The following is a 27347-nucleotide window of genomic DNA, read 5'->3' on the forward strand; positions in this document are numbered from 1 at the left end:
AAATCCAGAATGTTTTCAATTATGCACGTCTGTTAGGACCGGAGAACAGATACAATCCCAACCCAAACACAAACCAAGCAGCTTTTGAAAAAAACATTGGTTGTAAATACACAGTAACCTCTTCGAGCAAGGAAGAAATTTGCTTTAAGGCCACAAAAAAATAGAAAGCAAACGTGAAAGGACAGCAGAACACAAATTATTCCTAGATAGGTCAGCTATGTGGGCATGCTGCTTCCCTAGCATCCCCTCGGAAAAAAACCACAAGCACAACAGCGCTGACACCCAGAGCATGAGCAAACACGTGCGTGGTGTGGAGGTCAGCATCGGGAGGAGCGGCAGCCTACCTGGAAGAAACCGGGCGGGATGGGGCCCCCGGGCATCCCGTCGTTTGGGGGAATGTTTCCAAGCACGGGACTCGGGGCGGCAGCTGCGCTCTGCGGGGAACAAAACCAGGGAAAACATGGTGGGTTTGAACCAGAGTTAAGAAAAAAACACATTAAAAGAGCCACCTCTCCTGCCACACCACACTGAGTCAATTAGCCTGTTACCTCCAGAGCCCCGAGCATCGCTCCCCATGTCCCAAGCATTGCTCCCCATGCCCTGAGCATCTTCCCCCGGCTGGGGAGCGAGCAGAGGATGCTCGGAGCCGGAGGGGCACCGGCCTCTGCAATTCACCCATGGAGAAGATGGCTGCACAAAACCTGGGGATAATTCTGGGGCTTATTTATTCATTTACCCAGGCATTTAGTCTCGTTAATCCATTGAGGAGCCTCAGCCAATGCGTCACTTCAGGCAGAAGCTCTTTTAAGGCTTTTTAAATGCTTCTCTTACCCCACCTCCCCCCGCATGCTCATCAGTTCAGTTCTCCAAAAAAGATGCCTCCCCGACCTCACCAGCACTCTAAGATTTTATTATGAATTTCCAAATTCATTGCACCCAATCTGTGAGGTCACACTCCCCCTCGTGCCTCCCCAGGATGAGCCACCTAAACGGCTCAGTCCCAAAAAGGAGGGATGGGGGCAGACATGGGGAACCGGGACACCCCGCTTGCTCCTGCTCAGCATCTTTATTCGTATTTACTTCCTCTCCATGATGTACATTGACAGACAAATGAGGTTTTCCTAGTGCAAGGAGCAGCTCTGGCAGTGCTGAGGGAAGGGCAGCATGCACCAAACAGCCTTGGGAAAGCACCAGTGTGATGGCAGGCTCTTACCCAGAAGGAAAATGGTAAGAAAAAGAGCTTCACATCCCTGCTGGGTTAGGAGTGATAGCTGTGCTGTTGAAGTGCACCCTTGTTTACCCATCATCAAATGAACCCCCATTCCCAATCAGTTACAAGGGACCCTCAGTGATATTAATTGGGTTTGGATCACTGAACTACTCCCTCCAGAAAATTAAGGATTATCATTAAGGACTAAGGCTTGCCAAAGTGGGAGTCCCACATTTGCTTGGGAATCTCACTATTCCAGGCCAGAAAGCCTCTCAGAGGCAGGTGAGCATCAGGCTAACCATTGCCTTGTGCCCCCTCCATCACACTCCTCGGCAGGAGCTGCTGTGCAGGGTGCAGGATGAAGGCCAGGACCACGCTGGATGAGTGGTTCCTCTTCCTACCCCAGCACCTCAGAGCTGCAGGTGTCAGAGACGACAGCGCAGGCTGATTCCCCAAAATGAGACCCCCTTTGCAAAATAACTGGGGTCCCCCTGCAACTACGGGGTCCTGCGCCCCCAGGCACAGCGCATACCATGCTCCCCCCGTGCCCCTCAGCAAGGCATCCTGAGCAGCTTTCCCCACATCAACAGCAAAGGCCAGATCTGAGTGGTTTTACAGTTAATAAAAAAAAAAAAAAAAGTCCTGGCAGGAAAAATAAGCCTGCCCGTTCCAGGCTCTTTTTATACATCAGACAGCAGCAAAAATAGACGGGAGAGGGAGTGAACCCAGTTCTCCCCCTCCCTCCATCCCCCCAAGTGGGTCAGCTATAAAAGTAAAACCAAATCTTAATCCAAGGCCATGAACATATTGCAGTTTCTCTGCAAAGCAGATGACGGTTCTTAATGCAAAAATATCTAAGACCGAGCCCCAAACTGCAGCGAGCCCATTTGGAATTTCCTTTATTAAACCCTCTATCACGCAAAACGCTTCTCTCCCAAGGCGGCAAGCGCTGCAATAAAGCTGCCAAGGTGATATTTTATGGTTTCAAGAGATTTCCAGCACACCATAATCCTTTGCTGGGGGAATCTCCCAAAATGAAATGGATCCCAAAGAGGTGGGGAGTGAGGATGGACACATATTTGGGGATCCAAGGGGAAAAGTACACTGCCCTCCTCCTTCCCTCCGCAACAGGGAGCGGAGGGAGAGGGGCAAAGCAGCCAAGGAAAATCTTGAAGCAAATGCCTATTTTTCCACAAAACCACAAAGTATTTTTCTGTGTTAAACACCCCGAAACCTCACCTATGCCTTCACAGCATAAACGGGGATTATAAAGTTCCTCGCACATGTGGCGCTTGGCAGAACTCGGTAATTAAAAACCCACAAGTGCCCTGAGCATATTGTAGGATGGGAGCCAAACTGGTCAGCCCTTGATGAATGATTTACAAGGCTGCGAAGTGACATTTTATTTCTTTTTTATTCCCCTCCCCATCACCGCTGCTAAGGTAAACACCGAGGCACCTTTAGCCCCGCAGAAGCAACGGGAGAGCAGCCACGGCTCCAACAGCTCTGCAAAACCCTTGGGATGCACCAGAAAAGGAAGAAAAAAGAGAAGAAAAAACAACAGTGGGAACAAATTTCCCAAACCCTGAAGCTGAAGACCCAACCCCAGCGGTCAGCACCCAAACCCCAAGGGCTTTCTAGCACCTGTTTCCAGAAAATTAGGACTTTCTTGCCCTCCCAGCTCCCCTCACCTGGCTTACTTTCACCCTTTTGGCTCAGAAACTCTTTTTACGGACTCTGGAGATTTCAGCTGGAGTTTGTGCCAAGCTCCTCTCACTGGGTGAATACCTAAAACCCCCCAAGCCCCCCGGCGCAGGTACAGGGAAGGTGGAGATGCCATGAAGCTGACAGGAGACGGGCAGCACCAGTGCAGTGCAGGAGCATGAAGCCCGTTCTGCCACCGCCTTTCGGCGCTAAACCGAAAGCACGTCCAGCCACGAAGGTCCCCGTTGGCATGAGACACCCCAAATTTCCTTCCACCAAAGCACGCCGGAGGCCGCTGCTGGAGATGAGCAAGGACAGCTCTGGCACAGCCAGCGTGCCGGCTTCTTTGCCTTTTATTAGATGGTAAATTTGCTCCATGCTGGAAATTAAACTTAGTTCCTGGGGCTGGCATATATAGCTGTATACACACACAGGCATATATATTTCACACACACACACACACAGAGGTTGGATTTTTTCCCCTTTTTTGGTGGAAGTCAGCAGAGCAGTGACAATCTGGACTGCCGTGTTTCACTTCCAAACTGAAGCTCTCAGTTAACACACCGGCTCGGTACGCCAGCAGATGCCGTCTAAGCCTTTAAATCGCACACTAATTGCACTAATTGAGCTAACAGTCTCTGTTTCGTCTCCCTACCCTGAGTCAACCAGCGTCTTCTGGTACTGCTGTAGAGATCCAAGCTGTTGACTGTAGTGTTATTTTGTCAGCCATTAAACGATTCATCAGAGTCATTAATTGATTTATTACCGCTGCCTGCGAGTATAGCTTTGCAAATAAAGAAGGATGGAGGTCAGGAGGCAATGGAAATCGGACAGAACAGCACAGCCGGGAGCTGGGCACTTGAATTATCTGTGGGAGCCCGCTTGCGACCGCTGGCATCAGGTTAAAATGGGGAAAAAAAGAAAAAGAAAAGATGTGCTGTTTGGCTGTGCTGCCAAACCAGTTAGGTTTTTCAGCTAAAATCTAAGTAGGATGTAGAAGGGCTATTAAAACCATCTTGTTTTCTTAACCTAATCCTTAGGAAGAAACCAGGTTATTCTGCTCTATCAACTGCATTTCAGAGTGGCAGGGAGGAGGCACCGGCGCGGCTGCACGACCAGCTCCCCGGAGCAGCCCCAGCATCCTGAGCTGCCCCGCCAGCATTTGGGTATCACCCCAATTTGCTTACCCAGGTCAGCTGAGCCGAGAACACAACTCACCTCCACTGGTCCCACAGCCCTGGGAGCAGCTGCGGACTGGTGCTTTTATTTATTTACTTTCTTTAATGCAGTTTAGGTCTTTGCTAGGCGTGAAGGTTTGCTGAGAGCAGGGTGCGGCGAGCCGTTTCCTGCCCCCCGCCCTGTGGCAGACTCGAACCAAGAGGAGCTGTGAGGCACCACCGAGGCTGAGAGGGTTTGGGGGGCTGAATTTAAAAACCAGAGGAGCCAGCGCAGAGCTGGCGGGCCGCAATCACCGCCAGCGACAGCACGCTGCAGCCCCCAGCCCCAGGGTACCCCCGGGGATAAAAGGCAGCACCCAACAAGGGAAGGTTTGGGAAGCTGGGGAGCTTTCTGGATGCGCTGTCTGCACGGCAGCCCTCGGGATGCTGCAGCAGGATTCCTCCTCTTCATCCTCATTGCTGGACAAGCCTGAGCCACCTCCAAGAGCGTCGCGACAGTGGGCTAAGGTGCTGCACACCGATGCAGCCCGCCCTGCGAGGCTCCCTGCATCATGGCAAGATGATACCCTGCGGGGTGGCAGGGCATCAGCTGAGCCCCAGCTTGCCACCCACCCAAACCCGCCACGCTTCACCAACACAAGCGATGGTTTCTATTAACTATGAAAACCAGGTTCCCATGGGCGGTATTTACTCTGCTGTTAAACGCGAGCCGGCGTCCCCACCGCACGCTCCGGGCGAGTGGCTTCGGGTCGCACAGGCAGCTGCACAGCTCGCCCCAGCATCCTGTGGCTGGCTTTCACCAAATGCCTTTTTTTTTTAAAATAAAAATAGCCTCCAAACAGTGGTGCAAGGCGCTGGCAGGCAGCAGTGCGGATGCTCCCTTCGTGGGAAGCACCACCAGCACCGGTCGCTCTGTCACCCCCAGCCTCCATCAACCCGGCAGCAAGATGGGGACAGCAAAAATATCTTCATGGCACAGACCTAAAACCAAACTAAGGATGGCTGCACATTTGCTTTTTTTGGCTCAAGATGTTTTTGCCCTCGCTCTCCTCTCCAGAAGCGCGAACTGGAGGATTTTGGCTGCATCTCACACCTCACAGCACAAGGCACTCGAGGGCAGCTGCCTCTGGTATGAGCATGTGGGGATGCTCAGGACATGTTGGTGATCTGGTATCTATCTGACTCCTTTGATTTTATTTTTCTGCCTAGAGCACGGGCTTTGGAGCCTTAGGAAATCAGCGTGCAGGTCAGGACTTAAGCAGGCTGCGTAAACAGGTAATACGGAATTTAATTGGACTCTAGTTAAGCCTTTTCATCTCGTTAAAGCTGCCTTCATCTTATACAGCCAGGTTTTAAATTTAATAATAGAACCCTCCCACACCTCGCAGTAACACGATTAACGCCGGGGAGGACGGCATGCCGACTGCTTCCTCCAGACTGAGCCCTCAGATGCTCTCCTGCCTCGGTCCCCTCCGTGGGTCGGTGCCAGCATCTGTGTTGCATCAGGGCACGTGAAAATAAATAAAACGCCAGCCCGCTGCAGCTGATGTGAGTGCGATCGCCGGCCCATGTGCTGGCGGCGGGCGCCCTCTTCAAAAACACGGCGCCTGCAGAGCCTCTCGGGCGGGCTCGGGGTGTTTTTGGGGCACACCGTGCTCCCCAGCTGGGGTACGCTGGAGACCGTCCCGCTTCCTCCGGCGCAAGCCACTTGGCTGGATGCTCCAGGAGGCAAAACAAAACGGTTTTGGTTTATTTTAGGGTAAGAGAAGGTAAAAGGATACTGAGATGACGCTTTGCATATTGGCAAGAGGAAGATTAAAGAAAAAAACAAACAAACAAAAAAAAAAAAAAACAAAAAAACCCCAAACAAACCAAAAATTAACTGGGCTTGTAGCAGTATCACCATACCACCCAAACACCATCACTGTGCTCCCGTGGGACACAAAGCTCTGCATACAAGTTCAGCTTCATTATACTTCTATGACAGCACAAGCTTTTTGTCCTTATTTGAAATACATCACCTGCGAGCCGCCCAGCACACAAAGCGCCAGCCACGCTCGGCCACTTTTTTCCCCTCCTTTAAAAAGAAAGAAACAACCCCCAGCCCCATATTTTCTCTGAGCTTTACAAATAATGATAATAAAAAAAAGGCACAACAGTTGAATGGTGTTTCAAGCTAATACGTGGCTTTTTTTCCCCCCCTCCCCTGTAAAGGATAATCTGAGACAGCAGCTCTGGCCACGAAACAATAGGATTTTAATCTCTTAAATCGGCGTCCCCCTTATCCCCGGGAAGGAAACCCCTTCAGTCATTTACAAGTTTGTAAATAAGGCTCTTGGTAGCATCTCGGGGACATCTGCTCCGCCAGCCCGACAGCGTTCCTGCTAACATTTACAAACATCCTTACGCAAACACCCAGCGCGCTCTGCTGAGCTGGCTTTCTCTAAATATATCCCAAGGAAATAACTTGGCAGGGCCGCAAAAATTTCACAGCAACCGAACTGGGGGTGGGGGGGGGGCCATGGAGGGGCAGAAGGGAGGGAATAAGCATTGAAGGTGTAAAACAACTAAATGCAATTAGGCTCGGTCTTGCACGTGCATGTGTACGGAAAGGTTTACAAAAGGAAACTTCTGGGAAGTTAAGCCGGGCTTGCCAGTAGTGCTTCCCCTGGCTTAGGAAGGGCTTTGCAGAGGAAAGTGCTCCGGTGCTTCATGGCACGTGGTTGGGTACACGGATGCACCCCATCCCTGGTGTTTAGGGATGCTTTGCCGTGGGCATCCCTGAGCCCACCCCATCCCCAGCTTGGAGTGAAGGTGAAGCCGAGGGTCCCGGCTCTCCCGCTGCCAGCAGCCTCCTCGGCACAAGACCCACGTCCAGCCTACTAGACCTTAAAATCAGTGTACAAACACTCCCCGCTGTCAAACAGATCAAATGGATCTCGTGCAATTAGCAGCCTGGAAAATGCTGTAAATACATAGGTATTAATTACTATCAATTCTCCTCTAATAATTCCAGCAACAGACAGGCCAGGCTCTTTTCCAGCAATCAATACCACCCATTTCAGGATCTACCTGCCAAAAAAGTTATATAAAATAATTATATAAAATTTTCATTAGATAATTGCTTAGGACTATTAATCTACTGCTCATCTATCAGTGCAGGATGCTTGGCTCTACCGAAAGCCACCCGGCCACTGCCACGATGCAGCTCCTCGCACCGACAATCTGTATTTTCTCCTGCACCGGACACTTGGCGGTTCCCCCTGGATGTGCTTCTGATGTGCCTGCGCAAGCCTTATGCAGAGCTCACCGATTAATTTCGTATTTTAAAAAATTACTATTATTTTTAAAATCAAGAGGGAAATAGCCCCAGCAAGCAAAGCTGCCGGGAGAGGTGGTTTACTGGAGTTTTCTGCAAAGTTCTGATGCTTAAAGCAGATGGGAGTTTAGTCCCCGTGATGCCCCTCGCTTTTCACTGCTGCTGTCGGGGTATAATTATGTGGGGTTGCATGGCTGGATGCTCGCTGGCACGTGCACCGGCTTGCCTTCCATCCTTGCCTTGAGCATCACAGCTGAAACCAAGTCCTCTCCTTTACTGGCCTCTGAAAAGCTCAGATTAAGGAAAAATACTGCCTCCCTCTCAAAAAAAAAAATAGTAATGATTTGGCGGTGAGGTGCAAGGGAGGCTGCTGGCGTTGGCAGCCGGACTTCTGCTTCCCAGCGCCTGTACAAATCACTGCTCCTCTGCCTTCTGCCTTCTTCCAGATTGAAACTGCCAAGCGAATTTTGGAAGGGGTTATAAGAAAAGCGAGATTTAAATTGGTAATCTAATTTAAAAGAGGAAAAAAAATATATAAACCACAGCTTTAGAAAAATGCCACGCCATTGCACCACGTGCATTTGAAAAAACATAGTTTTAACTTGTCCAAAGGATTTACTAACAACTAACGAGGATATTGCCAATCCCGTCAGCTAGCCAACACACCGCAAAATGCCCCGAAGGCATCCAGCGCCTGGCAGCAATTTTTCCATTAAAGATGGGAGCAGATTAGAAATTTAAAAAAAATATTTATATTTCTGCCACCTTGTGTTTCAGCTAGCTAATCTCATCAGTTGCTGTTTGCAATCAAAAATAATACAAAATAAGCTGCAAATTTGCATGGGGGGACAGCGATGCCCAGTACCTACCCCTCATCCAGAGCCAGGGAAGGGGCTGAGATCCCACCCCGGCGCCTGCCTTTGCAGTGCAGCAGAAAACACTGTGACCTCCCCAGAAAAACATTGATTTTTCATTACTGGGGCAGCAGGATGCTGCGGGATGGAGCACAAACACCCCGGCACAGCGTTCGGCACTTCCCACCCCCCGTCCAGCCGCAGAAGACCAGGACCTGGCTCTGCCCCGCGGGAAAACGTCCTGGTTTTCTCCATCCTCTCCCGCTGTGGGGAAAGAGAGGAGGGATTAATGCAAATACTCCCATTCTTGTCATGCACTTGAATGCCAAAATATCCCATTTGCTTAAGCCTATTTTACTGCTAGCAGCTGCCCCGGTATTATTCCCCGACACCAAAGGCAAAGGGCAAAAGAAGTTGGTCCGGAGCAGGTGAACACCATCTGCCTGTCCCCAACAAGACGCTGACGGCCACCATCTTCATGTAATAACACAAAACCCGTTCGCACGCCTGTGAAAGGTTACGGCGGCGCTTTTTAAGCACTGCCATAACCTTTCTCAGGCGTTCAAACGGGCTTTGTGTACCTATGGAGGCGGCTGAGCATCCATCCCCACTCGCAGTGGCCCCTGATGGATGTGCCTGCTGATCTGTGAAGAGTGAAGTTTTTTCCACAATGAGCCTTTAAAAAAAATTTAAAAAAATAAAAAATAAAAATCCCCTTCTCTAACAAAGCAGCAGGTTAACAACAACAACAACAACAAAATCATCATTTGTAATGAAAGTGGCTTTGTTAATGTTTGAAGATGCTTCGTAGCATCTTCTCTGCACAGAATCTTCTATTAAATACACCGGTGGAGGGATGGAAATGCCTTAAATTGAGGTAGAGGTGGCAGCTGACTTAAATAAGGGCTGTGAGTTGCTGCACGGGTACAAAGTCCAGCACCTCGTATAAACCCTGGCGAGGTGGATGGGGAGGAAGGCAGTGGACTTTGTACAGGAGCAGCCAGCAGTGCTGTGGCCAGACCCAGGGCAGCCCGTCAGAGCCCTAAATTAACCCGAATGGATGGACTTACTGCAAATTTTGAGGACTGCTATATTCAGTTGCAATGATGGCCATGGGCTTTTGTCCTTCCCAGCACCCAAATAGCACTCATCCTATAGCACCCACCCTTCCCGCGAGCACCGCCACGACCAGCCCACCAGGTTTCTGTGCCCTTGATGCATCCCATGAAGCAAGCATGGGCTTGGAAGTCCTTTGTGAGGCTGCGGTCACGCTCCGAGAGCCAACCCAGCCCTTGATGAGCCTTTGCTGGGACAACAACACCGGGGTGTCACAAGGAAAGCTGTTGGCAAACCCCAATCCCAAGCAAGATGGGTGTCATGACTGAACGATGCCCTCGTCGGCGTGCATGGGGAAAAAGCCACTGTGCCTCAGCATGATTCCTACAACTTCCAGGCTGATGCTTTTAAAATGGTAAAACTATTCTGCCCTCCACGTGGGGCTTTACACCAAAGTGCTGCACAGAGCATCCTGCACCTCCGCACCCGTGCAACATTTTGCTCCGGAGCTGCAATGCATCCCCGCATCCATGCAGTGTTCTACTGCCCAGGTACAGAGCTGCAGAGCATCCTGCGCCCCGCAGCAGCGGTGCTGACCCTCCCCGAGCCCCGCACGGCCACCGATAAGGTCACAACACACGTGCCCTCCCCAGTGCCCTATCCCAGGCTCGCCCGCCCCCGGGGAGTGGGTTTGTCCGAGCAGCCTGGCGCGGCATCGAGCACCATCGACGCACTCTCCGGGCGAGCTTAAAGCTTGAGCAAACAGCTCAGGTTTGAAACACGAGCTCAGGGGAAGACGTGACACGTGGGTGCGAGGCGGTGGCAGGAGGAAAATCCCAGCTTTCCTCATCACCCGCCGGCACAGGATGCCAGCCCGGGCCGTGGCCATCGCTCTCTGGCAGCACAGAGACCGGGCTGTGGCTCTGGGGTCACAGCCAAAACCAAAGCAGCGCTAATTGTCCCCAGAAATCATCCCTGCGCATCTGCCAGGGGTCAGACCCGAGGGTTTTTGGGAAGGGGGGGTGGAATTGCAGCAACTTTCCCCTCCTCTCTGCTCATCTAATCCTCCAGGGTAATCCCTTCCAGCCATATGGAGCCCTCGCATCCCAACCCTGCCCTTGGGAAGCACCCATGGCTGCCCCTCTGCACCCCGTATCCCCCCCCGCCCCGAGCAGTGCTTTGGATCTCAAAAGCAGTGCATGGGTGTAGAAAGGGTGCAAGCCCCTCCACAGCCCCCAGGAGATGCTTCCAACTGCTGCACAATGGCGGTTTCTGATGAACATTCACACTAAATACTCTTTAAACCCAGGCAAGCGCAGCATCCATGTCCATTTCCCACCCACCCCCCCCGCCCCCTTTTTTAACAGCAGGGTTTATTGCAGTTATTTGTGGGTGCTGCTCCCCAAAAATACTGTTTCCCAGGTCAGGTAATTGCTTGAGGCATTTGAAAATTAATAGAGCAGCTAGAGCAATGAACAGGAGGAGTAAATCTGACGTAAGCCAGCGTGCAATTCAGCACTCTTCCCAAGAACGGGTGGTTTTCTCTGTGGCTGGCAAAAGCCAGGGGCTAAGATAGATTGGAGGGGGGCACAGATCTTCCCTGGTAGGCTGGGATTTTTTGGGAGAAGGGTGAATGGGAAGAGTTTAATTTCCAGAGCATTTTAAGCATTTCAGTGTGTTCTGGAGGAGGAGACGAGGTGTGTATCCATGGGACAGGAGGGAATTCACCATACAGCTACGTGCAGGGGAAAGAGTCAGTGCAAGCTCACCTCCAGCCCTGCTTTCTCTCACTAAGCCCTACCTGGGATAGTAAACACCGCTCAAAGCGGACCCACATTTTATTTACCTTAATGCCAGCTCTCTGCATTGCTTCGGCACCGCTGGCAGCAGCAGTCTGGGCACAGCCAAGCTGTGGGGCTTCCCTGCAGAAAAGTCCCTCCAGGGTTGTATAACTCAAGAAGCAACCTCACAAGGTGCACATTGGGCTAAGGGAGGATTTCTAATAAAAATGTGGGGTTTTTTAAATCAGTCACATTTTTTTTGCGTGCTCGCAGAGCAGTTTGGTTAGATGAAACTCCAAGCTATGTTACCCTTAAAGCTTACAAAACAATGATTATTTCACTTCTAAGAGCACCTCTCCCCATCAAAATAAGGCGGTTAATACAAACCCCCCATTTATGAACTGGGAGCTTTTTGAAGCCAGCTCTGGAGAGACCCCATAAAATCAGCATGCAAACCCCTGCCCCTTGACCCAGCAATAAACTAGTACGCGAGGCAGGAAAACTTGAGAGCAAGGAAGAAAAAAAAAAAATCTAAATTAGCCCCAGGCTTTCAGACAGCAGAGGGGGAGGGAGCAATGTGAGAGCACTGAGCATCACTGCAAGGTCTTGTTTAGACTGGCAGTGCTGGGGAAAACCTGGCTAGAGAGTGGGTGGGCAGAGTCCGAGGGATGGACGGGACGATGAGCGGAGGGAGGGGACGGGCATGGTGGTGATGGCCATGAACTGCCAATGGAAACTTCCTGATGGGCTTTTTCTCTTTTTTTTTTTTACAATCGCCATTTGATATCCATAGGTAAGAGCAGCTCCTCTGCTCCCTGCAGTCAGAGCAGCTCTCACAACACCCCGATGCAAGCCTGGGCACACCGCCGGCAGCTCCGCACCGCCAGCACGGCCCCGACAGCACCACCCTCCCCTTCACCGTGACATGCCTACGGGCGCCAGGTTGTGGCCCCAACCCTGCAGCAAACCCTCCTCTGTCCCCAAAGCTGAGCATCCCACACCCTCCCGGCTCTGACGGCCGCTGCCCCTCGCCTCCCTGGGAGCAAAACACCCCCAAACCTCACGGGGAGCTGCGGGCAGACCCTGAGCTCCCCAAAAGGCAGCGAATGGGTGGCACTCCAGTTTGTTTTTCTAAGCCTCGGTACAAGCTGGAGAGGACACCCTTCCCCTGCCCACCCCTCCCGGGGCGCACTGCAGAATCCCGAGCTGCCCAAAGCTCCGGTGGTCTGCGGGGTTTCTCCCTCCCCCTGTCCCAGCAGGATGGGGCACCCACTGTAGCAGCCCCCCACACCCACCAGCATTTTGGTGGGCAGCAAACCCTCCTGGGAAAACTCTTCCTGGCCGCGGCACGGAAGCGACATGAGGGACGAGGGGCCTTTGTGCAGGCAGCACCCTGCTAAGCCACACAAAGCTGGGGGGTCGTGGTTCAAAAGCTCCTGGTGCAGGGAAAGGCCCCCTCCATCTTCCCCCCTCCCCGGGCACCAGCTTTTGTATTGCCTTGGCCGGATTCGTTAACTCCCCTCCCAGAGCTGGGGCCTCCTCTGCCTGCAATCCCTGTGGATTTTACCTCCAGGCAAGAGCAAGGGGGGGGGGGGGGGGGGGAAAGGGGGGGGCAGCCCAGAACCATAAAAGAGCCTGGTAAAAACAACAGACTGCGGTTGGGGGATAGATACACGATGGCTTTAAAAAAGCGCACCGCCGAGGAGAGTTTGATGGCTCTGCCAAAAGGAAAGAAGTGTCTTCCCACTTGCAAACAAGAGTTAATTATAGAAAAAAAGGCACAGGAAAGTGTTAAAACCATCTGTGCCATGAGGAAGAGGCTGGGGCCGGGCAGGCGCAGGCAGCAGCGCTGACAGCTGCTGTGTACAGGCAGCCTGGACCGCTCCCCCCGCGCTGTGCCGTGCCACCCTCCATCCCTGCTGTCCTCCCAAGCCAGTGGCATTAGCAAGCCACAGTGCTGCGAGGTCCTATCCACCCCGCCACATCCCCAGTGGAACCCCCCCTCTCCAGCAGCCGCCCTCCCGCAGGGGTGCACAGGGCAGGAGCTCCAGTTCCAGCAGACAAGGCGACCACCACCAAAAAGTGCTCTGGGTGGCATGGAAGGGACATCCCTGGGATGCACGCAGCAGCCTCACCGGGAGACTTGTCCTAAATACACCCCACCGAAGCATCACACCGGTACATCCCAACGGATGGACCTCTAAGCACCCATTTTTACCCCAAACCCTGCGGAAACGAGGCCCGTGCGATGATGCCAAGCGCCCTGCATTGCCTCTGCCGTCTCCTCGAAGGGGCTGAGGATGGACATGCCCCTTGCTGTGGGAAGGACGGGGTCTGTGGGAGGCCAGAGACCAGCCTGCCTGGCTGCGGCAGCACCGCCCGACCCCGCAGCCAGATCCCAACTGCTTCACAAATATTTACCTAACTGGTTTTTAAACAAACCCGAAATGCTGGAGAGTTTAAAGTCCACGTCCGAAACAGCTCCCGTCTTGCTCTCGCCTGCCCTCGGGTCCCCAGCCGCCTGCCCGGGGAGCCTCCAGGCTCCTGCACCCTGCCTTGACCCCCCCCAGTTTTAAAGAATCTGCAGGCAGGCAGGCAGGCTCCTGCCTGGTCAGGCAGCCAGGCCAGCAGCAACACTTCTGCCTCTTATTTTATTAGGGACGTTCAGGCTGGATGATGCCTGAACACGCAACTGGTGCATTTCAGAGGAGACCTCATGCTGATGAGCTTGCATATAGATTCACCGCAGAAAATAATTAGCCATAATTAAGGGCTTCTGGTTTATGGCTCCAACAATTGTTTAAACAGCAGAGCCCTGTTCAAATTAAGTTCAGGACTTGGCAATAAATATTTCTTTACTGTGATACAGTTTAGTTTCAAACTCCTGCTCGAGCAGCCAGCCTGGGCTGCTCTGATCGGGGCCAGAGCTGCTACTCCTGCAAGGAGGCACAGGAGCTGTGCAGCTGGACTCAGTCCCAAAACCATGGTCTTTGGAGCAAAAACCTGTTGGGAGTACGAGAAGGGAAGGAGGAATGGTAGGAAAAAACTGCTGGGAGCTGGAGAAGACGAGTGTGGTTGAAGAGAAAGAAGGTGCCGCTGGCGGGTAAGTGGTTCTGTGGTGTGACGTGGGCACCAACGCCCGTGGCATGGCCCGATGGGCTGGCATTTTGGCTCACCAAGTCAGAGGAGCAGTTTGAGACTCTTCCGTGTAGCATCTACCCACCGGGCTGGCCCCCGCTCCACCTGCGGCACTCCCTCCCTATGGACAACATATGGCACGTCTCACCTCATTAGAGACATAACTAGCAGAAATAATAAGCAAGTCTTAACACAAAATCTAAACCAATGCACTAAAACAAGCCCTTCAGCACTAAGGTTTTTCTGGTGTCCCCCAAAACCCTGCTCCCTAAGCCAGCCGTGGTCCTGCAGCACGCTCATGCTCCACAATACCAACCTGGGCGATATCAACGGGGCAAAGCAGAGTTAAATGTGAAGATCAATATTCATAACAAGGCAGCTTCTAAGAGGTTTCAGTTGGTTAAGTAGCCTTGAGGTTTTGGCCGGGAAAGGCAGCGCTGCCGACACGGCCGTACGCTGCCCCGTTGCACTCGGGGGTCATCTATGCAACCGCGACCTCCAGAGCTGATGGGAGGGAGTCCCAGGCTGGGGTAGGATGCAGGAACCATGTGCGGATGGAAACCTGCAAGCACCTCCACAACACATACACTCAAAAGTTTACTTTTTCCCACTTTTTAATTTACACCACTCCTCCAGCAGTGCTGGCAAAGAAGGAACCCACTGGGGTGCCACCATCCACCACGAGGCACCGTGCTATGAGGTACTCCTACCACGCTGCAGCAGGTAAAGGACAAGAGAAGAGGAGCCCATATGATGGCCTGTGTGGGAGCTCTGTCCCCAGGATGGTGGGGACGTCGTGTGGGGATGCTGACCCTCAGCCCAGGTAGCTTCTCCTCTATAAGGCAGATCCTGAAGCCACCCAGTATTGAGATCCCAGATGTTGCTGTGAATTAGTAAAAGTCTTTCTGCTTTCTTTGAGGAAAAGGGATGTTTTCCCCCATGTCCGCTTCTTCCAGCAGATGAAACCTCAGAAGGTCCTGGGAGCAAAACGCCAATGCTGCTCTGCCACCCAAAAAGGCATCTTCATACACGTTTGGTGCCTCCCCAGAGGGACAAGCCAGGAGCACCGCCAGCTCCCACCAACTGCAGGGTTTTTCTGAGTATGATCTAGGAGCGCCGTGGGAAGCGCACAGGGAAAATGGCCATATCATAAACCAACTCAACTTTATGACCTGAACGTTTTAAGACGTAGCAGGAGCCTTTGTACTGTGGCCATAACTGCAATATATCAGTTAGCCATCGCTTCCACCAAGATCTAGCGCTCTAGATTTTGCAGCAAATGCTGACTTAAAGACCCATATCAAATACATTATGATACCACTGTTTCCCGTTACCCACGCTGATGATTCAATTAATTTAAAAACAGCAGTGAAATTTAATTTCGCCATTAACCCTGCAATCCCCAACAACCACCAGCTGGGAAGACGGCAGCCACCTGCCTAAGTTTGGATGGACTGGAGGGGTGGGAGAAGAGCAAAGGGATGAAAGATGAGAAAATATAGAGGTAAATGGAGAAACAGGGCAAAGCAGGATTTTTTCTAAGCCCTTTGCAGGGGTAGAAAGCGTAGGAAAGTTTATGGGAGAAACAGGACAGGGAACAGCTGATGGGTTGCAGAACAGTGCCTGCAAAGGGCTTTATTCAAAACAGGCTCTGTGGGAAGGGCTTGCTCTCCTCCTTTCACTTCCTTCCACCAGCGCAGCTCAAATTCACGTGGTCCTGCACAACTGCAAAGACGAACACGATGTAGAGCACAAAACAAGCCAGCAGCCACCCTCCGGAAGCGAAACCCCCAAAGCCTGGCTGGGTCTTGCCTCGGATTCATCAGTAGGGCCAAGGGTTAACAGGAACCGTCAAATGGAGCGCGAACTCCATAAAGGCAAGCTGTTCTTTCAGGGCTGTAAAAGGCTGCCCTTTAGAGATCTGCAGTGATGGTCTGCACATAGGCTCAGGACTCGGGTCAAGCAGGGCTCACCCGTGGCTTCATTGGGCAGCCCAACTCACCGTGGAGGAACAGCACAGAAGGGACACGGCCGCCTGATGAGCTTTCCTCCCCGACACGTGGCCGGAGAAGAATAGTTAGCCCAAGCAGAGCTCTCCCATCTGCTTTTGTTTTCCAGTCTTCAGTCCCAGGCTCCGCTAAAGCCCCTGAAGTCACCGGGCATCTGTTCTCCTCCACCCATCGCAATCTGCCAGCCACCGCCGCTCTGACAGCCATCCATCACGCCGTAATACGCTGACCACGAGACCCAGTGGGACATCATTTTCAAGTCAAATGCAGCAGTTAGCATAAAATAAAGCATCGCCCTGGTTTGGGGTTTTTGTTGTTGTTGTTGTTGTTGTTTTGTGGGGTTTTTTTTGTTGTTGTTTTTTTCTTTTCTTTTTTTTTTACAATTCCGCAGCTGCAGCTAGGGACTCGGTATGCAACAAAAGTAAGGGGGGAAAAAAGGCACAGGAAAATGGCAATTCTACTCTTCTGAGTCATAACAATTATGACGTTGTGATAAGAAACGTTTTCTATGAATTTTTAAGTACCAGTAATCCTGTTTTGCAATTGTCCCCGGGGAACAAGGCGACAGATTGAATGGGGCTGACAGTTATTTCCATCCTGACAAACGCAGCTCCGACGCGCCATCTCCTCCCTCCAAACTTCCCAGCCCGGCGTTCAGCCCACCACTCCAGCTCCAGTTTGTTTGGCAAGAGTGCAGCGGAGCTGGCTCGGCCACCAGTGTGACTGAGGACATCCCCAATAACCCTGCAAAAACCACCCTGCTGGCCCCAAACCCCAAGCACGCACTTCTTCCTGCCCCCATAAAGCAGAGCTGCCCTCCAACAGCATGCACAGGGAGGAAACGCACCCGATAAAGTCCTTTTTCCTTGCACACTCAGCTATCCCCTTGAGAAACCTTCAGCTGTGAGCTATGAGGCAAGTCAAGCATCTTGGTTCCCCCTGGTCTAGCCACAGCAAACACCCTCGCGGGTCCCGGGAAGAGGAGGATCAACAGGGAAGAGCATCGCTCAGTGTTTCAGTATTTGAGACTCCAAAATTTCCATCACCGCCCTAAAACCCTGCAGATTTCTCTCACTGGCATCGAATCAGGCTGCGGGAGAAGACGATAAGGAAACGCACCTTTTTGTTAAAGTCTTTTAGACTGGGAACAAAACCAGTTCCTTTTACCTCTTTTGTAAAATGAGCACTGTCATCAGAATCAGTGCTGAGGAGCGAATTTGTTTTGCAGAGGATCAAATAAATAATGGATGATGAAGGAAAGCTGCCACAGCAAGACTGCTCGGGAGATGCTCTGCTCTAAGCAGCCTTTCCCGACATACTTGTTCTTACAGCTCCTCACACCAGCGCCAGCCCCAGTAATGCTCCCCAAATCCAGGTACCAAGGGGTGCACTGGCCATTGCAACACACTCGAGCACACCCGTGCCTTACGGCTGTTGTCTCTGGCAGCTCGTAAGTATGATGGGGACATGTTTTAATTGCCAGCAGGCAAGGAGAGAGAGGCGAGGAGTGCTCCTGCAAATCCACGGCATTGCATGGGCCCCGGGGCGCGAGCAGCCCAGCGCAGAGCAGCATCCCCGGAGGGAAGCCTGGCTTGCTGTCCTCCAGCACCAGCCACTAGCCTGTCAGTGAGTCTCCATCCTGTCAATAATATCTTAAAAATAAAAGGAGAAACTAAGTTTCTGCTTCCCTGCAAGCTGTCACCCCATGCCTCTCCCACCTCCACCCTGGGACTGCTCTGTGCCACCACGCCAGCACCCAGTGAGAGTGGGGATGATTCCCCGCGCCCACCTACAAGGGAAGCCTGTGCCCTCAAGCGCTATACAGCTAGAAGACACTAAAACTCGCCTGTCAATTTAGATGCAAATTTATTTTAGATGCGACAGAGGGCTTACGAAAAAGGTGTGCTAGATGTTGTTTGCTTCTGCTAAGGCTGTTATGATTTGGCTCCCAAGGGCGCTGGATGGGTGTTGGGATGGGTGCTGGGATGCAGAGGCTTTCACCTCCGGATCAGTCCCTGCCTGAAACTTGGCTCCATAATGACCAAAAGCCCTTAATCTGAAGGCTGTGCAAGCTGCTACCGTCAGAGAGGAGCAAGCACAGAAGCGTGCCCACCACCACTGCTTTCTCCACACCTCTTCCCAGCAAGCCCTCCTCAGTATGATGCCACCGAGACTAGCATCCTTTGTTTTCCTTCCATGAGCCTGGGCAGCCCTTCTCCTCCTCCTCCCCGTCCCCACCACCACTGCCCCAGGGCCAAGCTGCAGCCCGGCAGGTCCCCGGGGCGGTTTCTCAGAAAGCGTAACCGTTTCTGCAGAAAGTTTGGCAGCTTGGGCCAATGGCAGGGGTTTCTTTAATCAACTCAAATTGCATTTTCTGCAGATAAGTCTCCCACTCTTGGCTGCCAAGAAAAAGCCAGCCGGACAGCAAAAAAAAAAAAAAAAAACCAAAACAAAAAAAACAAACCATGACACAACCCCCCCACGGAGGCTGCAAAGTCACCGCACAAGCTCGCGGGGTGATTATTTATAGCCTTTCCCTCTGCAAAAGCCAAAAATAATTGTTCCAGCCCAATTACTGAATTTCTAAACGCTCGGCCCAGGGCTAGCCACCGAAGCGCCGTGCCTCAAGCTGCTCACAGGGTATTGGCTTTGTGTGGCAAGGTTTTGGTAGTGGGGGGTTACATGGGTGGCTTCTGTGAGAAGCTGCCAGAAGCTTCTCCTGTGTCTGACAGAGCCAACACCATCCGGCTCCGAGACAGACCCGCTGCTGGCCAAGGCCGAGCCCATCAAGGACAGCGGTAGCGCCTCTGTGATAACGTATTTAGGAAGATGAAAAAAAAAGGCACAACTGGGCAACTTCAACTAGAGAAAGGAGTGAGAATATGTGAGAGAAACAACTGTGCAGACACCAAGGTCAGAGAAGAATGAGGGGGAGGAGGTGCTCCGGGCATCGGAGAAGAGATTCCCCTCCAGCCCGTGGTGAAGACCACGGTGAGGCAGGCTGTGCTCTGCGGCCACGGAGGCCCACGGAGGAGCAGATGCCCACCTGCAGCCCGGGGAAGACCCCACGCTGGAGGATGTGACCCTCCTGCTGGAGCAGGCTCCTGGTGGGACCCGTGACCCCATGGAGAGAGGAGCCCACACTGGAGCAAGTTTGCTGGCAGGACTTGTGACCCCGTGGGGGACCCACGCTGGAGCAGTTCGTGAAGAACTGCAGACCGTGGGAAACATGTCGGAGAAGTTCGTGGAGGACTGTCTCCTGTGGGAGGGACCCCACACTGGAGCAGGGGAAGAGCGTGAGGAGTCCTCCCCCTGAGGAGGAAGAAGCGGCAGAGACAACGGGTGATGAACTGACCACAGCCCCCCATCCCCTGTCCCCCTGAGGGGGTGGAGGTAGAGAAATTGGGAGTAAAGTTAAGCCCAGGAAAAAGGGAGGGGTCAGGGGCAGATGTTTTAAGATTTGGTTTTATTTCTTACTACCCTACTCTGATTTTGATTGGTAATAAATTAATTTCTCCCCAAGTCAAGTCTGTTTTGCCCATGATGCTAACTGGCAAGTGATCTCCCTGTCCCTATCTCAACTCATGAGCCTTTCATTCTATTTTCTTTCCCCTGTCCAGCTGAAGGGTAGTGATAGAATGGCTTTGGGGGGCAACTGGCATCCAGCCAGGGTCAACCCACCACATGCAATTAGCACCTGGCAAGGTGGGACGGTTAACAGCAGCGGGCACCTCCGGAGAGCCAGCACGCTGTCAACACGCCAGCGCTTCCCGGATGCCAGGTTTTGGTGAGGAGGATGTGTCTTATGACCATAACCTCCACGAGATTTGAGCTAGGGCTCCCAAGAGGTTCTCCAGTAAAAGTGCTGGGCTCTAATGAGCTTTTGCTACAACTCGTGCTGAACCCCTGAAACCCCTGTAAAGGTCTGACCACGCACACCAGCTGAGAACACACATGGGACAGCACTGAGTTGGGTTCCTCCCACCCTGTCCTGAAGCCCAGCAAGACCAAAAGCCTTTTGCAGCCCCTTGCAAAAGACACCTTCCCCAGCTGTGTCAGCCCTCCTCCGGCTTCCCGTCCCTCCTTACGAGCCCTCTGGTTTTGTGTGGAGTGTTTTTCCTTCTCCCTCGGCTCAACCCACCCACTTCACTGCTGCCTCTTCTATTGGCAGCAAAGGCAGGCAAAAGAGGAGCGACTGCGTTTTGCATGGGAAGAGGGGGAAAGTGCCAGGTGAGTCCCCTACCTCTGCACACCATCCCTACTATAAAAAAACATATTGCATAGATACATCAAAAATGCTGGTGGTGGAGCCAAGCCAAGGGGCAGTTCAGGCCTGCACAGTTGTCATGCTTGCTGTCAAAACTCATCTCCCAGGTTGGGTATCACACGTTTTGGGGATGTTCATATTGACAACCCCGTAAAGAACAATTTAACCACCTGCAACCCAGTGTGAGACCCTGTGGGCAAGCAGAGAGCCCTGGCATGGCTGCCGAGGACCAGCAGCAACCACTGCTGCCTTCAGAGGGAGAAAGCCCAGGCTCCCTCCGCACCCTACCTCAGTATCTGCTGGCCTGACCTGTTGGAACATCTCAGAAAAATACCAGTTTTGTAAAAAGAAGGTAAAGCAGAGGCAAACCCAACTGCTCCAGTGGCCTCAGCTGAGGAGCCACAGGAAGCCAGCTGTGGAGGAACCTGTGTGGGAACTCAAAGATGCTCCCATAGCAAACCCACAAATAAACACATTTCTTTCTTTTTAGAGATAGCCCATATTTTTTCCTTACTAAGGAGGGACCTTTCCTTTGATACCTCCTTTGGGAGGACCAGATGTGTCGTGCTGAGCAGCTCTCACGAGAGCGATTGCCTGGGGTCCCCAGGAGACGTGCCCTACGCTGCAGAGCACCCAGTTGCCAGCACGCGCTTCCAACTCGGGCACCTGGTGAAGCTGCAAATCCCTTAAAAACCCCCCAAAACCTGCCCATTCCCTTCCACATGACTCATCCCATCCCACAACCATCTTCATCCCGAGGATGACCCGGGGAGCTCTTCCTTCCATGCGCAGAGGAGCGGGATGCAGACCCTCCTGGAGACCCACCTCCATGGGATACCTCCGACCCGAACCAGCTTGGGCTTCCAACCTACCTAGAGGACAACCAAACCCCCACCTTGCAGGGGTGGGATGCTGGGTTGGGGGGGGGGGGGGGATGGACACACACCCCATCTCCACCCCAGCAAGCGCTGCCCCCCCTCCCCGCGAGGCTGCGCCGGCTCCAGCCGCTCCCGCGATCCAAGCGGAGCAGATGGCACGCGCAACACTTACGGCTTCGCTTTCCAGCCGCCATCGCAGAGCTGCTTCTCAGCAGGGCGGAGGCGGGGGGGAAACGGCTTTTTTTTTTTTTTTCCCTGGGAATTTTGATTTTCTTTAAAAAAAAAAAAAAGCATAACCCACATATAATCTTGTGAGACCCGGGAGCCCCTGGCAGGCAGAGCGCGGTGCTCTGCGGACGGACGGTGCGTGCCGGCTGATGGGCGGTCCGTCTGGCTGGCTGTGCCTGGGGAACCGGCTGACCGCCCCAGTCGAGAGGGACAAATCCTAGAAAGCCTCATGAAGCAGAGATGGGGGGGTGGGTGGAAAAAAGGAATGAAGCGATCAAAAAAAAAAAAAAAAAAAAAAGGGCTTTCTAGGGATTCTGCTAGCTCGCCTGGATTTCCTCCCCTTGGATAGCTCACCCCCTGCTCACTGAGGGGCAGCTTCTGCCTCTGCCACCCCCGTGGGGTGGGCAGGGGGTTGGAAACAGCATGCCCTGAGCGGAGGAGACCCAGAGGGAAAGCTAAGCCGTGTTTCAGCTCCCTGGGACATCAGACCTCCTGTTTCTTCCAGCTAAGATGGAGCAAGGGAGATGCTGTCCCACCTGGGGCGATGATGGGCTCTGGAGGGAATTCACCGGCTCGGGGACCAGACCTGCCCAAGTCCGATGCTGCGACACGCCATGGTCCTCTCATCCTACACCAACGGCTCAAACCAGGTTTTTTGCTTCCCAGTGGAAGCCAACACCTAGAACGAGGCTGGGAAACCATAAATCTGGGCATCGCAGACACCAGATTGCTTTCAGCAGCCGCGCTCTGCACAGAGCTCGGCGATAAGTAACAAAAAGTCTGCGCTTTGCGCCGCTGATTTCTTGTCTGGGGATGCATAAAACCTGTGAGATGACAGATCGGCACCTCGATCCAAGAGCATCCCCGCGCTCGCTCCGCCGGAGAGGCGGGTAAACAAAGGCAGCTCTCCGTGGCGTCCGCAGGCAGCTGCCACCGCCGCCCTGTGATAGCGGGAGGGGGAAAAAAAAAAAAAAAACAACAAAAAAAAAAAAACAAAAGAGGTCTGCACCACCGGGATCCGCGGGAATGGGATGCTCCTGGCGTTATCCCAGTCCTTTTATTCCATTGGTACCCGCGGGGAGCTGGGCCCTGGCCCCTCGGACACCCCCCTTCCCCGGGGGTCTCCTTGCCCAGCCGCAACGGCTGGATGCCAAGGGCAATGCCATATGCTGTAACCGCTCGGCAGCGCACGGCGAAGAGCAAAACATCCCTGTTTTGGGCACAGAGAGCGGCTTGGCCATCCCAGCAAAGAGCTCAATGATGATTTGGACCAGACTGCAGGAGTTTTGTGCCGACGGGCGCTGTGGGAGGGGACAGACGCCTGCCCGAATCCCACGTGGGACTGCGCAGGCAGAGGAGTTTGAGCGCCTGCCCGACGGCGCCAGAGATTCGGTGAGGTCAAATATTTGGCACAGAAGTTTTCTGATGCGGTTTCCTAATTTAGGTGGCCCCACCAGCTGGCAAGGACTGGTGGGTGCTCACCAACGCTTCACACGGGGTGGTCACAACAGCCAGGGAAAAGCGGGCTGCACTGGGAAATGTCAACTTGAGGATGCTTCCAAGAAAAAAAAAAAAAAAAAATGTGGCCATAGCTGTGGCACTGAAAACGCCCAGATCTTGGTCTCTCCATACGCAGGCACGTGCTGGTTGTGCTCACCTGGCCTCGGGCGCTCGGAGCAGCCTAAACCAGCTGGAATAACGCTGCCACGCTCCTCCTGAACCCACCCTCCTTCCCCAAAACACCGGTGGAACCTGTGCGTCCCATCCCCATCACCTTTTCCAACCCCTGCAGACCCCCCCACTGCCCTACTGGCACCCCACTGGTTCGCTGCTTGAGCCCCAGCTCCTCTCACAAGAGCCCCACCGCTGGGCTCCACCCCAGAGCCACACAGATCCCAAAATCGGGGTTTTTGGAAGCGCCAGTAAGAGCACCTCTAGCTCCTGGGGACCGCACGGATTGTTTCGCCAGGCCGCCACGGCGAATCCTTCGGAAGGAGGGAAGGCAAAGCAGAAAAACAGCTTTGCAATCCCAAAGTTGAATAATTATCACCTGGGCTGTGGGATGACCTCTCCCTCTCCTCAGGCACCAGCTCCCAGGACCCCCCAGCACCCAGGGAAGGGGACCATACTGCCGGCCCCCCCCCCGGGGCTTTGCCGAGGAATGCCGGGGGCGGCGGGGGGAGCAGCCGCGGCGGTGCTGGGAAGGGAACCAGCTGGAGAGCCGCAGCCTCATGAAATAATGAAATGCCAAACCAACCCCTGCATCTTCCACAGTCTCTCAGGTCACCTACCAGATTAGGAGGCCTGTTGCTAAGGCAACCATATCTTGCAAGTGCTAGCTGAACTTCCCCATCGTTTTTAACCCTTTAAGGAGCAAAAAAAAAAAAAAAAAAAAAAAAAAAAGGAGAAAGAAAAGCAAAAGAAGAAATAGATATAAAAAAATAAAATAAAAGGGTAACACCAATGATGCAACCCGCAGGAAACCAGTGGAGGCAAAGGGAGGGGGCGGCTGGGAAAGGGAAATAAAAGAGAAGGCGCCCCAGCAGCCACCTCCCGCGCGATGCACGCCACGCTGGCTCCCTTCCAGGCGGCTAATAAAATTATTCGGCATCCGCGCACGCACGCGAGACCCGGCAAACTTTCGATGCGCCCAGCACGGCAGCGGGGTGGTGGTGGGGGGAACCGACAAAAAGTCAGGTTACTCATACGAAATGGGGGCAAACAAAGCAAAAATTGAACTTTTTTTTTTTTTTTAAAAAAAAAAAAAAAAAAAATACAAGCCCTCATGGCCTCGCAGACGCTGGGCAAGCCCTGCCGCCGCGGCAAGCAGCCGGCAGGCCGGCGCCGCACGGGAGGGGACAGATGGCCGGCGCTGCGCCCGGCAGCGACGTCGGGATGGAGGCGATGGGCGCCTGCGGCCACCCCGCCGGTTTTGCTGCAACCAAGGGCCAGGAGCATCCGCAACGGGGATGCACAGCTTGTGGTGCGGGACAGTAAAATAAAAATAGCCCCCCCCTTCACCACCCAGGGATCACGTCCCAGCAGGGTGATGGGGATCATGATCCCCCTCCTCTGGGAGGGTAAAACGGTGTTTTGAATGCACACAAGCAGGGAACCCTGAGTATTGAAGCTTGCTGGGATAACGGGGTGGCCTGCAAGCAATAAAATAAACAGGAAAAAAAAAAAAAAAAAAGGCGCAAGGCAACTGTACAGGCAGCACAAGGTGGGGCTGGGGGGGAAGGAAGGAGGGGAGAAAGAGGCATGGAAAGGAGGAGAAAATGTGGAGTGGCATAAATCAGGCGAGCAGGGGGAGGCACAGGCAGCACGTGCTGCTGTTCCAAGCGTGGGGGCAGCACACACGGCCAGGCTCCTGACTGGCAGGGTTGGCACCGGGAAGCAAACCAGCCTCGTGCCCCAGGGAAAGGGGCTCTCACCACCCCCAGGGTGCTAATTCGCTGTGGGGTGTTGGCCCTGACACCCAGCACACCATCGCTCTGTTGTTAAAATCTCTTAGGGAAAGAAAAAGCCACCGGTGACACGGATGCAAAAGATGCTCGATGGCAAAAAAAAATGGAGGGGATCCCCCTCTTTCCACCCTGGGGTTAGGGAGGGGACAGCACGTGTAACAATTCCTGATGAATGCCCCTCAAATGAGGGCAGCAAGATGGAAACTTGCTCCCAAAGCCGCCTTCTTCCCACCAGCCTGCTCCAAAATCATAGTGAGAGGTGTAAGGGTCCGTGCAAACCCAGCCCCGCTTTGCTCCGGGGCTGCGGGGAGATGGGCTGGGGGCCAGGCCACCGCGCCGAGGGGCTGCTGGCACCAGTCCTGCCCTCTGACCTTGCCCCCATGCTGGCACCCCTGCACCTTGCCAACTGGCTGGCTGGAGAAACTTAATTAGCCATGTCCATCAACCCCAAACATCTGTAACTGGCAAAATTTACAACCAGAAATAAAGAGGAGTGACCTTCGCGGTGTTGAAAGACAGTTGGGTTCTTGTATTACAACGGCGGGGACAGGCAAAATTCATTATCTCTAATAGCTGCCCTTATAACCAGATTAAACACAAAGGCAGCAATTCCAGTATTTCCTGACCCACTGCCATCCCCATCCCGAGTGAGGGGAGCTCCCCGCTGCCGCGGCGCCGCTCGCACAAACCCCATCAAACCCCATCATGGTAAATCCAGATGATGTTTATGCACGCGGCAATCTCCATCCCTCCTACCCGGGAAAGACAATACCCCAGCTCATCCCACCCCAGCGGGCTGGGGACACCCGGCTGGCATTACATCCTTCTTGGTCCTTCTCCGGGCAGCGGCGGGGAGGTACTTGGCTCCCCTGTGAGCATCCCCGTGGGTACCAGAGGCAAGATCCCCCCTGCACCAGGGATGCTGCAGGTGGTACCCCGAGCCGGTGCTGCAGAGGTTTGCTCAGAGGATGCAAAGGAAAAACACCTGGTTTCCAGTATACAACCAAAGAGAGTCTGACCCTCCAGAAAAAAACATCGTCACGTCCCAGTGCACGTACATTCCCGAGCATGAGGGCTTTTGTCCTGAAGACGCAGCCAAGGCTTTCGCCTCTGGCTGCGAGATGCACGCGGTGCCAAGCGCTGGCCGGGGAGCAAGAGCCTGTTATTTTCATCAGAGGATATTCTCCAGGGGGACCTTCAGCTGCCAGCCAGGAGAAACAAGCCACTGGAGAAAACTTGAGCCTCCTAATGGCTTTTTCTTTAGCACCCCCAGCCCTGGCAGCGGTGTGAGGGCAGCTCCTTCTCCAGGTGAGCACCAGCAGGGCCAGCTGGTTTCTCCCATGTTCAGCAGCAACAAGTCAAACTGCCTGGAAAACACTTAAGGTGGGGGGAAACTTCAAATGGACCAGGCGGACGGCGCACCACGCTGAAGCAACGGTAAAAGTTAAAATTAATTAGCTGGCAGGATGACAAAGAAGCCATTGTGGAGCACGGTGGAGCAATCCAAGTACAAAGGCTTTATATAAGTCATGTTGAAAGCTCCTTGATGACTGCAGGTAAGGACAGACAAGCTGTCAGGACGTGCCACAACACCCTGAAGGGCTCCAGGACAAGCAAGTAAATGTGCTTTTAAAAATGAAATGAGTCCTGGGAGCCCCAGCCTGGACCTTCTCTCCAGAGGAGACTGGCAAAGGCGTGAAGCACCTGGGCACTATCTGTGCTGCAATGCCCAGGATTAAACAAAACCAGCTGGTTTGGGTTTTTCCATGGAAAACTGTGCTTGAGCTAGACTGAAGATGCCCATGTGCAACACGGACCAGCATTTGCTTCCTCACGAGCTCCCACGTCCATCCCCAGCCACGCACCACCAAGCACAACCCTGATGAGACCAAGCCTGCCTCAAACCAGACCCCAACAGAGTCTTAGAAAACCAGATCTACCTCCTGGTTCATGTCACATACGGAAAGACCCCAAAAACCAAAGGGTCTCCATCACCAACAGGTACATCCAGGTTATGCTTGTCAGGGAGGAGCGGGCACCCTCCCAGAGCTACCAGGGATGCAGGAGGGAGGCGAGGGGGGACTGGAGCTGCAATGGAGAGTCACCCCAATGCTGCTACCAGCCAGGACCCCTCCTCTGCTTTCACATCCCCACCCCACAGGCAGATGGGCAGCAATGTGGGGGGAGACCGGTTGTGATTTACACCCCACCAGCCGCATGGATCTCCCACAAAAAGGAGCTGAGGGGACGGGAAGCAC

At 53.3% G+C, this 27347-nt stretch overlaps 1 protein-coding gene across 6 annotated transcripts in view; it reads right to left on the reverse strand.

Moving 5' to 3' along the window:
• The window catches only part of SSBP3 (single stranded DNA binding protein 3), a 55677-nt gene that overhangs the window by 18300 nt on the left and 10030 nt on the right, over positions 1-27347 (reverse strand). For all 6 annotated transcript variants that reach the window (XM_042803769.1, XM_042803755.1, XM_033008755.2 and 3 more), the window contains exon 5: positions 345-434. In XM_042803769.1, the coding sequence (XP_042659703.1) occupies positions 345-434 (90 nt within the window). The remainder of the gene's footprint in view (positions 1-344; positions 435-27347) is intronic.

This window comes from Tyto alba, unplaced genomic scaffold (assembly GCF_018691265.1).
Source record: "Tyto alba isolate M040663 unplaced genomic scaffold, T.alba_DEE_v4.0 Super-Scaffold_1000006, whole genome shotgun sequence".
NCBI classification, from domain to species: Eukaryota; Metazoa; Chordata; class Aves; order Strigiformes; family Tytonidae; genus Tyto; species Tyto alba.